At 48.1% G+C, this 12,012-nt stretch overlaps 1 protein-coding gene across 1 annotated transcript in view; it reads right to left on the minus strand.

Moving 5' to 3' along the window:
* The window catches only part of PID1 (phosphotyrosine interaction domain containing 1), an 88,296-nt gene extending 84,257 nt beyond the window's left edge, over window positions 1-4,039 (minus strand). The window contains exon 1 of the mRNA XM_071437572.1: window positions 3,941-4,039. Coding sequence (XP_071293673.1) covers window positions 3,941-3,970 — 30 coding nt within the window. The 5' untranslated portion in view covers window positions 3,971-4,039. The remainder of the gene's footprint in view (window positions 1-3,940) is intronic.
* Between the last annotated feature and the right edge of the window lie 7,973 nt (window positions 4,040-12,012).

Below are 12,012 nucleotides of genomic sequence, written 5' to 3' on the forward strand. Positions count from 1 at the left end.
CTGCTGCAAACACGGCAAGGCAATCAGATCAGGCAGGTACAGTGAGCTCCAGACTGGAGTCTCTGCATTCCCAGCAGAGGGAATGACCTCTAAATACCTCAAGCAACCTTGGTGGCTGCTCCAGAGAAGACTGGGAGGTACACACATGTTCCATATGCTCACCTGCACTTTACCAAACACAAGCCAGGAATGCCACCACAGAAATTAGAAGCAAAAAAGTCTCACAAACAGATACAGTCCCAGATCATCTCTCTTAAATGTGAAAAATGCTAATCCTGTATTACCTGAAAAATCATCATCTTCTTACCACATCAGAGACTCGCTGATCCCTGTGGTATATTCCTGCAACATCCCAGATGAATGATTTCACATGTAACTGCCTGTCCCACTAACTTTGGAGAAAACAGACGAAACTTCAATGTTGCTATAGGTGAAAGAATCATAAAAAGTGAACAGAAAGAAAAAGCAAAAGCAGGCTTTGCTGTATTATATTTTCAAGAAGAAACCTCAATATCTACATTTTCTAGGTTATTCTTCTAATCAATTTAATTCAATTCTACATATCTTCCAGAAACAGAGAGGCTTCTTCATTAAACGGCAGCATAACAGGAAAAGCTTCCATCAGAGGGAAATAGAGACAGGCTGACAAAAACAAAATAAAACAAAAAACAAACCCAAATTAAAAAACAAGCTTATTCCAGCAAAGCCAGAAACCAAAGCTCTGGGAAGGGGCGCACATTTCAGCAGCAGATGAAGCTTTCAGCAGCAAATGGCCACAACAGCAGTGGGGACAAGTCCAGCTCATGCCCCAGCTCACTGTGTTCTGTAACCCAGCTGCTGATGACACTTCATTCCTATTGCATATACGTGAGCTTTGCTGCTGACCTCACTACTGGAATTGTACCATCCAGTCAATGCCAAAAACTTCAGCACAAACTATGAAACTTGACAGGACTGAGCACATTTGGAACAGGAGATTTTGCATGAACGGCGGCAGACCAGGAATACACAGTCTTGTCATCCTTTGAGGGGGACTGGGAAAGGAGGCCCAAGAGCAATTGAGGACCATGGCACAGTTGGTCAGAACATGACAGGAGCCTTCACACTGCGATGGCCACTGCCATTTCAGTTAAACACACACAGCTTGCCTTAGCTCTGAGGGCAGGACTCACCCGTACCAACAGGCATCCACTTCCAAAGGCAGTTCATACTTTCCCTTACTGAACCAGGCCAAAAGAAATATTCTGAGAGATGAAAATATTTTCTTTGCCGTTTTACTTAGTACAGAGCTACACCACGGACTAACAACAGACCTGCACTTCCCCACAGCTGGGTATTGACACAAGATACATCTGTGTCAAAACTAAGTCACATACCATGCACACATTAGAACGTCAAGAAAGCTGGGCCAGCTCCACACTTCCTGCACCCATACATCACCCTGATGTAAAAGACAGGGCTGTATCTGCCATTATACATCTCCTAAATATCCTGCAGTAGTGACTTGCCATAACTGTAATCCTAGAATACATTAACAGAGACCATAAGACGTCATCTACTCTACCCAGTGACCACAAACCACCCTGCTACAACCAAAATCCCACACCCAGAGCCTCACAACACTTGCTTGTCAGCCAGAGAGAGTTAGTGATGCCAAGGACAAGCAGAGGGCCCCCCTTCAACACCCCCACAGCACCAACATTTGTTTCACAGCAGTTACGTGCTGGGAGGGAGGGAGCCTGGGACAAAGAGAGCAACATGGGACACCTGAAACTAAATTAAGATGTTGAACGGGAGGAAGAAGGGGGAAAAGATGCATTTATAGTGTGTACAAGCTCTCCTCGGGGGGCCAGGCAGCGCTGCCAGCAGTTCTGGCCAGGCTGATGATTCACAACATGTCAAGGGGAGATCAGACTACTCGAAAGAACCAGGCCTCAAGGGTTTTCTGGACGAAAAAAAAAAATCAGAGGGGTTGGGGTTATTAGATAGTTTATTGCTCATGTAACTCTAGCTCATATATATATGGATTAGGATTAAGCTTTCAGTTCCGGATCTCATCCTAGTTACACCAGCATCCTTCCCCTCACTGCTTTCATTTTGTCCACAAATCACTACATTGTTATTTAGCCCCTTGTATGAACACAGAATTATTATGGGCTTCCTATGACTTTTCCAAGGCTTTCTCCCCATTTCAGAAGCTGGCACAAATCCAAAGCATCCTTTAATTCTGCAATTTTGAGTCCCCCTGATTTCTTTATTTTTTAGAGCATCTACAGTTATTCACGTACTTCCCCAGAAACTCCTGTTGGCAAAAAGTGCATTTCCAGGCACTCAGCATTTTGATCAACTCAGGATGCCTGGAGACTCCAGCCAGAGGCAACCAAAGTAGATTTGCACAAAGTTAGTGGCCACAGCTGAGAACTTCGGTGCTTGTGGCTCCCTTTCAAGAGCAGGGAGGAGCACAGGCTCCCCTTGCTACAGGCTTGGGTTCTGCTGCAACAGGTAAGTGAGAAGCCCAGTGATCAATCACTTCCCCTCCTTACAGCCCTGGTTCCCCAGAGCACAGAGCCGCTCCCTAAGGCCAGACCCCTAACAGTGCACAGGATACAGCTAAACAAGGCTAAACAAGGTTACAAGCTTATTTTGCAAAACACAAACATTTGGTTTTCTTTAGCCTCGCATGCTCTTGTAGGCAGTATCAGATATTTGTCATAATAGCACCTTGTTATTTTAACAGTTCCACAAGGGGACACAAAGCCATTCTGTACAATCCAGACCAGCACAACGCTACTAACCTAGGCTTTCCTTTTCTCCTTCTCTTCCCTCACCTTCTCCTTTGTCACCAGCCACCGGGTGGAGCCTCACCTGAGGTCTGCCCCCTGCATCAGCATCTCCCCAGGGAACACCCCTCCCTCCACAGAACCCAAGACCATTAATTCCTTCACTCAGGGCATCCTGCCACTTGTGTCTAGCTCAGAGGTTTCTGACTAACACAGGGAAAGAAATAACTAATAATATGCACACATAGTTTTACCCTGGAATCCATCAACTACGTAAGTGGTACCCCATTTCTATCCACTAAAAATCAAGCTTTTCATTGTAGAGAAAAGTACAGCTTTTTCAGACGGGGAATTATTCCCATTACTGGCTGGTGAAGATTAAAGCTCACGGATCTCTCAGCTTGGCTCTACTACCAACTCAAATCAAACTGCTGAATTTTCTGCTTGATGATCTCAAAGTAAATTCTCATTTTGAATTGCAAAAGTAGTAATAACCTTTTCTTGTCATCTGCTGTGCCCATTGATTCTTATCCGAGATATCCAATTCTCTCTCACTCGACACTTGCCCTGGAAAACTACATGAAACTGACGCAGTGGAACTAAAAAGTGAGTTTTATTTCATCTCACTCTCTGCCTGTCTCGCTTTTCCCCGGACTATGCAACACGCATACAAGCCACACGAACAACGGCAGAGCCGGCACCGCACACCCGACCGCCGCCGGAGGGTGCGTCAAGGGGGTACCCCGGCGACCCTGACACATCCCGACCTCTGCTCGTGGGGGTGCCAAAGGACTCCCACAGGGCTCCGCATCCCCCGCGCCGCTCCGAGGGACCCTCCCGCTGCCGCGGGTCAGGCGGGGCCGGCCCGGGGGTGCCCCTCACCCGAGGCGGCGCCGGAGAAGCCCCCGAGCGCCGCGTCCCCCGCCGCCGCCCGCGGTCGGCACCGAACTCCGCTGGGAGCGCCGGAGCCGCCGAGCAGCGACACGCGGGATGCCGCCGGGGCAGCGGCCCCGCACTGCGTGTGCGTGCGTGTCCCGTGTCCCCGCACACCCGCCCTCCGCGCCGGCGGGGGGAGAAGTTGCCGCGAACTCCCGGTACGGGGGTGATGCTCCGCCGGTCCCGCCGCCCCCCGAGGCTCGGAGCCCGGCCGGCCCCCCTACCTGCAGCCGCTCCGTGGCCGGCTGCCACATGGTGCCGCGGCCGGGAAGCGCTGCCGAGCGGGGCCGCGCGCGGCTCTCTGCGGGCGCGCGCCCCGCCCCGCCCCGCCCCGTCCCGCCCACGCGTGGGGGCCACGCGCGGACCCGCCCGGCAGCGCCGGTCCTCGGGCACGGCACCCCCGGGCTCGGCAACCACCCCCCGGGCATGGCATCTAGCCTACCTGGGCCCGGCAGCCATCCCTCGGGCACGGCATCCATCCCACCTGGGCACGGCATCCGTCCCACCTGGGCACGGCATCCATCCCACCTGGGCACGGCATCCGTCCTACCTGGGTAGGGCACCACCCGGGCACGGCATCCATTCCCTGGGCACGGCATCTCCGGGCACGGCAAACATCCCACCTGGATGCCTGTGGTGACCGGGACAGCGCCTCGCCCCAGCTGCTGCCACAGCCCGGCGTGTCCCGGCCCCTCACGGCCTCTCGGGCAGCGGTGCCGGTCTCCCCGTGGCGTTCGCCGTGCGCTGCCTGGGAGGGTGCGCCTCCTCAGAGGAGCCTTCCCCATGGGACACTGCCTCACCACAGCTGAAACTTTTTCCTCCGGTTCTGCAGGTGGCTCAAGCTGCTACCAAGCACGTAGGACGTGTAAGGGCTCTGTAAGGCCGCAGCTGCTGGCAGTGCGGCGTCACAGGGAGCCGCCAACTGGGGACAGGATCCCCCCCTGCCCGGTCAGTGCCGGGGTGGTCCCCGAGGAGCCAGCACCAAACCAGCATCAAGGCCACATTCAGCTGTTTCATGGTGTTGGGCATCCCAGCTGTGCCTCAGCACCCACAAGGACAGACACACACACTCTCTAGAGGTCTGCAGGCACTGCTCTTCCCCGAGGAGGCCAGAAATGCCAGAGAAAAGCAAAGTCTCTGCAGGTTCCAAAGCTGCACCAAGGAACATTTTTTTCCAGACACAAAAGCTGCCGCTGGCCCTCTCTGCTCACCTGAGGTTGCCTGGGTAATGCCTCATGCTTGGATGCAGGAGGATTTGTTAAAAACCCAGAGGAGCCCATGTCATACTTGTCCTGAGCATTGACCACCACATCTCACAGGCTGCAAGCCAGGCTCCAACACAATGTGGGTGTGTGACCCCGGGGACACAGGGTATCCTTTCTGTGTCAGTGTTATGAATAGCAAGGAAAAGCAATACTGAAGGGAATTTTCTCAAAACAACAGGCAGCAGGCTCACCTGTGGACAAACCATGACCTTTGGCAGGGCAGCTCTGCCACAGGATCCATCTCAAGGACCAACACCTTGCAGGATCTGGGCGAGGCTGGATGTGATCAGAGTAAGACTCAATGAACAGGAACTTTACATGAACTTTTAGATTGTTTCTGGAAAGATTCCACCAGTTCATCCCTGGGCAGTGATGGCCTGATTAAAGCAATTCAAGTGTTGCAGCTCCATTTACTGATGCATCATCCCCTTCCTTCCCCTCCAGGAAGGGAAGCATTAATTCTGCACCAGCCTCTGGCTGAGATGCCCACTAGAACTCTTTCGAAACACCACGTCCCTGTCACACCATTGTTTGCTTCAACTGGTGCCTACACCCTGCACGAGTGCCTACAGTCCAGCCTTTTCTAAAAGCCTCGCTCTTCCTCAAGTGAGCTCTGGAGCAGTTTCATCGACCCTTGCCATATGGATAAATCCACCCAGCACCATTTCCTGAACCAGCTAGGAGCTGGCACAACCCAGGCTGTCAGCAGCAGGGCACACAAAGGAAGTTCAGGATCTGAAATTAGCAGGAAACCAACCCTGGGGCTGGAGGCTGCTTCTCTCTTGGTTTACATGACTTTTATACAAACTAAAACAATTGGGGAGGGAAATTTGCATTTGCTACGAAATGGATGGCACGTTATGAGAACAAATGAATTACTTAATTTCAAAAAAGGATATGAAAACAAGAGAAAATGAATGCTGTAAGCTTCAGGCTTTAGTTGTATGAGAAGGCAGGAATATGCTCACATGGGGAGAAGCTCAGCTGCAAATTTTTCAAATCCAACTGTTGATTAGAAAGCAATCTGTGAACCCCTGAGCCCCACCAGCATCCTCCACAAGCCTCACCAAGACAGCAAAGTGGCACTATGGGGACGAGAGAGCTACTGAGCCCTTCTGCTCATGTTGGTTTAGTCTCCAGGTGTGCTCTGCACCATGGGCTGTCTCAGGAAACTCAGCTGGTTTGCCTTTTTGGTCATGCCCCATGACACCTCTGCAGGAAACTTGGTTTTCAGCTGGACCAGGTGCTGCTGGGGTGGTCAGGCACCAGCCAGAGCCCAGCTCAGGCAATGACTCATTAAACCTGGGTGAGTTCATGTCACAATCTTGCTAAGATTAGGTCATTTCTACCTAGACTTTCTAATATTTTAATCCAAGCATCATTCTTTATTTGGTATTTAAGCTGTTCTGCATTAGGTAAGGTCCTGCTCCAAGCCAGTCAGAGATCTTTGACTTAAATAAATAGTGTGAATTCCTATTTCCAGGATGTACTGTGTTCCAGAATGTGCCTGTAAGAAGATACAGGGACATTTTCTATTAATTTTCCTTTTACTGTGCCAAATTGTGGAGTTTCTCTTCTCAGAATGAGTTAAGACAATTCTTTTCAAAGACTGCAATACATTAGACAGGTTGGTCCCACTTCTCTCACTCTCCTTCCTTTCAGTGCTCACAGGACAGAAATACTGGAGCCAGGGGAGATCTTGCATTTCAAAAGGGAGTATTGGATGCATTAGGACCAATTTCACTTTTATTCAGATAGTAAATCTGAAGCATTTCCTGTGACTCCAGGATATCTTTTGTCTTTTAATGGCTTCTAGTTATTGGGTTTGTCTTCCTTTTGCACCATCTCATCCACTAATAAGGATTATTTTATTTAAGGTTTTTATAGCAACATAGCTCCTCTGCATTTGAAAAGAAAAATAAATTCTTTTGGTTTTAACTATAGCACTGCCTTTTTAATTAACTAAACTCATCCAATTGCTGATCCCATTGAATTATTTGACTTCAAAAGCTCAATTTAACTTCAGGAGCACTTATTTCTCACTGAAACACAACTAGAAGAGTCATTCAGTTATTTAAATGTTGCTTCCCCAAATATTTTGCAGACTTCGCAAGTCCTGTTTCCAAGATCCTCTTTTTGATTATGCAAGTTTACAAAGCATACAGAACTCATTAAACACATCCCTTTTTTATTATTAATTCATTTTACCTTGTATTTGCTTTTGTAGAGTAAGTTTGCCTAATTAGCAAATTTAATGTTCTGTAAAGTGCTGTAATTAATAGCATACTTCCAAAATCTAAATATACTTGTTACTCTTAAACACTTTGTCAAATCACCTGAAGCAAACGTGGCTGCCCTGCATAGATGGCACCAGACACCTCAGCTGAGCTTTCCAATATTTCTCTGAAAAAATTTTTAGTGCCTAAGCAACCCAAAATACACTATCCAAGTAATTCAAACTGGTTTTTCTGACAACTATTACATTTCAACATTCAAGGTAACAATAAATTTATTTTTATGTAGAACTTCATCTCATGTAGATGACAAAGCTGGATAGGATGGCATGGCTTCAACTTTATGTCATATAAATATGGCAAAGGGAACACCCAAGCTGGAGATTTCCAGTTCCCATGGCAGGGTGCACACTTTGGAGTCTGGGCCTGGGGGAGCTGCAGTGAGGCATTACCTGGGGAGGACACAGTCAGGCTGGGGCTCCAGCACCACAGCCAGCCATGGGATGCAGGCAAGGGCAGCCAGGGGCAGCATCAGAGCACTGGCAGTTTGCAAACAAACACTGACAGCAGAAAGCTGGGGTTTGAGGGGTCTCAATCATTTGCAGAGTTCAGAGGCTATTGAGAAACAACCTCAATGTACATGTGGTGACAGATACACCCTCTGCTGGGAGCAGCAGCATCTAAAGGTCTGGTTCTGATTCCTTGCCAGGGATCTCCTCAGGCATGGTCACTGTTAAACTAGTGGCAATTCACAGTAAGAATGTTTCATTAAAATACTGGCAAAGTACAGACCACATTATCTTCAAAGGCCCTTGATTTCCTTTCAGTATTGTGTTTTGGTATTTTGAAAGGGAAATTTATTTACATCCCTGCTTACTGTATAATCCCTAATGTTATTTAGTAATCATTTTCATTTTGATTGTATAGGTGCATAGAGATGATTATGCAGATGTGGGAGTGCAGCTCCACCAAAGGTGGTTCAGCAGAGGGCACTTCTGCTCCCAATGCATCTGCTTCATATCCCCTTTACAGGTATTTTTAAATGGTATCAGGAGACACTATAACCTGAAGCAGTGTGGTGTTAATGATTTGTGAAATTGAGGCCGCAGTAAGTATCCCAGTCAAGGGAGATAATTCAGGTGTGGATATACCTACCATATTCTCCCACCCATCCCCATGTGCTTCCCAGGGAAAATGAGGTCCTGATTTCCAATTTGCTGGGGAAGCTCTTGCTGGTGTTCCCATAGCAACCAGGTGTCTTTAATTACCTGTGTGCTGCAGTGTTTCTGATTCCCCCTTCAGCTTTAACCACCCCACCACCTTCCCCAAGTACCAGGACAGCTACTTCCCTTCCTCTTCCAAAAGTTCAGTTTTGGAGATGGATGGACTAAATAAAAGCATGGAATGCATAGGTAGTGATGTATTTGGCCATGTTTATGTGATATCCCCTTTTTCTTATCACCTCTAGAGGTCTTATTTTTAAAAAGGCAGAGAGACATTTGATCTTACGTTTCCTTCATGCTGGCACTGTACTGGTCCTGCTCACAGCAGCAGAGAAAATAAAGCACCAAAGCCATGGCAGGTCAATGAGTGAGTGCAGAAGGAAGGTTGCTGCAAAGGTCTTGCGTACATTTAAAGGGGCACAACACTTCTGTGAAGGACAAAATACACGGTACTGAAAGGGGGAGCAAATTTTATTCTGCCTCTGCCAGGCAGCCCCTCCGCTGTCCCCTCAGGAGCCGGGGTGAGCGAGGGAAGCAGGGTTGTCAGCCTCGCAGCAAACACAGAGTTGATCTTTTGGGGATGCCAAGTCCCTCGGGCCAGCAGCACCGAGGCTGTTTTTCCCTGGCCAGCCCCGGGGACGAAAGGCCGAGTCTGTGGGCGCTGGCAGCGGCCGCGCTGCGGGGCCGCGGCCTCTGGGCTCCGTGCCTGGCGGCCCCGCGCCAGCGGGCAGCGCCAGCCGGCCTGGGGGAATTCAGGCCGTGGAATCTGGGCCGCACAGGCGGCGAGAAAAGCGTGTGCAGAGAGCGGAGAGGCGGATGTGATCGGCTGCCCCCCGGCTGAGGGCACTGCAGCCATCCGGGAGCGGGGATGGGAGAGGCGGCGCGCACGGGGAGAAGCCCCGGCCGTGCCCAGTCCGGCTGTGGGGCCCGCTGAGGGCAGCAGGCCGGGCCAAGGGCAGCGTCCCAGAGAGGAAGGGGCACTCCGAGCAGAGAGGCAGCAAGGGTGCACAAGGGGAAAGTCCCGAGAATTTCCTGCTTCCTGCAGAACCCCACCCAGGGTGTGGGGGCAGTGATGGCACGCAGGGCAGAGGAGAGGACAGGAACACGGGACAGGAGGATCAGTCGTCAGCTCCCCAGGGAACGCTCTCAACCGCGTCACCGCTGGCACAGCTGCTGGCCAGACACCTCCTTGCAGGAACACTGATATTTCCCAGGCAGCCTCCAACAGCAAATCTTGCATGAACAATCTAAAGAAGCTCAAGTCCAGCTCTTAATGCACCAATTAATCTTGTAAGCAGCAGAAAATGAACGCCAGAAAATCTTTGGGTTGACACATGCCAGATGCTTACACATTTGTTCTCTCTTAGTCCAGAAAAACTTGAAACAAGACCTGTTAAGACCCCTGTCCACCTTGTGCACCTTTGACTGTATTGTCTTTATTTGTTAATTACCCATAATGATTATTTAGTACTTATTTATCTGTGACAAAAAGAAATATGTACCTCCACAAACCTGTACAGAGATCCTGATGACCCTTACACCAATTTTACAGTGGGTTAAATCCATGGTATCTGCATAACTCCTAATCATGACACTTTTCTGAGTTGCACAGATGTGATTCAGTGAATTAAATTCAAATTACTTCTAATTTTTAACAACATAAGAGAGACAAGAATCATGTCTATATAGATAAGCTGGTTTTGTGACTGAAGAGAATGAAATTATAAAAATGCATGAAGAATGATAAATGATAAATAATACTGTGGGCAATTTTACATGCACTGGATATTCCCTCAGAATAAGAAAACTTAACAAGGAAAGAGACTTTTGACAGTCTCAAATCGCAACTTTTGTTTGCAGAGCATCATTATAGCAAGAAGATTTGGCAATCTGTCATCTAGATTTCACCATCCCAGTACCCAATTTTATCCATTAAAATAGGAAGTTACCAGAAGCCACACTTCCTATTTCAGTGACACATCCCCAGCAGTTATTCATAGGCTTAGGGAGACTGGTCAGCTGTGTGGCAATCCAGGAGATGTTTCTCCTTCCCCCCCTTGAGCATGGCAACGTAGAGCCCTGCTGCAACAATCCAAATTCCCTGGAAATTACTGTGCCCACAAGCATTGTTTAAGAGCTAAACCCAGGTAATTTTCAAATTACACAGCTGAGCTGTTCATGGCAGAGTGTGCAACAGCCCTGGTGTCATTTGTTTAGTGCACTCACTGTCCCCCACAGCCAACAATTGGTACCAGTAACACCCTAATGGCTGAGTATGGCCAAGCACAGAAAGGGGCAGAAAACCCAGACCACTGTAGGACAAGGGGGATGTATCCCCTGTTCTGCAGTGATCACAGACTGTAAAATGGGTGAGACAGGAAACAGAGCAGAGTTTGAGGGTGAAACTATACTTCAATTCACCCCAGTCTCAAGTAAGGAAAGGCAGACAGGTAAGCTGGAAAGGGCTGCCCTCTTTGTCCCTAACCTGGGCACTGCACTCATTACCAGGAAGAATTTCAACATGTGCTGCTGCGTGGATGTGAACTGATTTTCTGGCAAATACACGTAAAGATTGTAAATAGAGATTTATAAATCATCCAGAAAAGCACAAGAATCACCCTCTTATGTACAATAATTTAGTGGACTTGAGTCCTTTCTAAGTTTTTGAGAACCAGTGAATATAGACGCCTCACGAGAGTATAAGGCTGATACCATCAACATTTCACATAAGATTTTATTAAGTCTTGCAACTCAAAGAGCTCTATAAATGCAAAAATACTTCAACCCTAGAATAGACAAAATGCATAACAGAAAGTTAACAAACCTCCAAAGTCCTTCATTAATCTTATGCTTAAATTTCATCACGAACAGTGCCCAGCACAGCAATGCAGCTGGTCTCCCAGGCTTTGCTCAGCACCATGCAGAGCTTGTTCCAAGCAAAGAGCAAGAGATTGGTTACAGAGCTGGACCCAAGACAGTCAGAGGGACTCCCAGTGGATCCATCACATGAAAATGCCAATTCCATGTGGTCAGAGCATTTTTTTTACATATAACATATCTATAAGTAATTATGAGTTATTATGAGATGGGATTTGCATTTTTCCTTTCAAAAAGAATTATCTTTTTTAAGAGATTCAAGGGTTGTGTGTCTCTTTGGTGTCTGACAAAGAAGAATACATCCTCTTGCTGAGGGAAGGGATTTGCCAACTATTGCTACATAATATTACACAGAAAATTGCACTCATAAATCACCCTTAACACTAGAGTTTGAAGGAGAGAGATCTAAGTCAGAGACATAAACAAAAAAGAGAGAGACAATGAATTCTCAGAAAACTCAAGGCTGAGTTGTTTTTGAATGAAGACCACATTTAACTGCTAATTTAAAGTCTGATAATTCTCTGCCCACAATTTCTGCCCTCTTTGAGAGGTACTGCCTTATGGGGAAAGAGAATATGGCTTTATTCCTCGTGCAAAATCAGAGCTTCTTGAAAAATGAATGGAAAAACATGGATACTGCCAGGCCAAATGCCAGGGTAGGGTAATAGTTTTGTTGTGAATTTTGGTTTTTCTCTAC

This window comes from Agelaius tricolor, unplaced genomic scaffold, assembly GCF_023055355.1.
Source record: "Agelaius tricolor isolate 1412-34295 unplaced genomic scaffold, bAgeTri1.0.p SCAF_12, whole genome shotgun sequence".
Taxonomy (NCBI): domain Eukaryota; kingdom Metazoa; phylum Chordata; class Aves; order Passeriformes; family Icteridae; genus Agelaius; species Agelaius tricolor.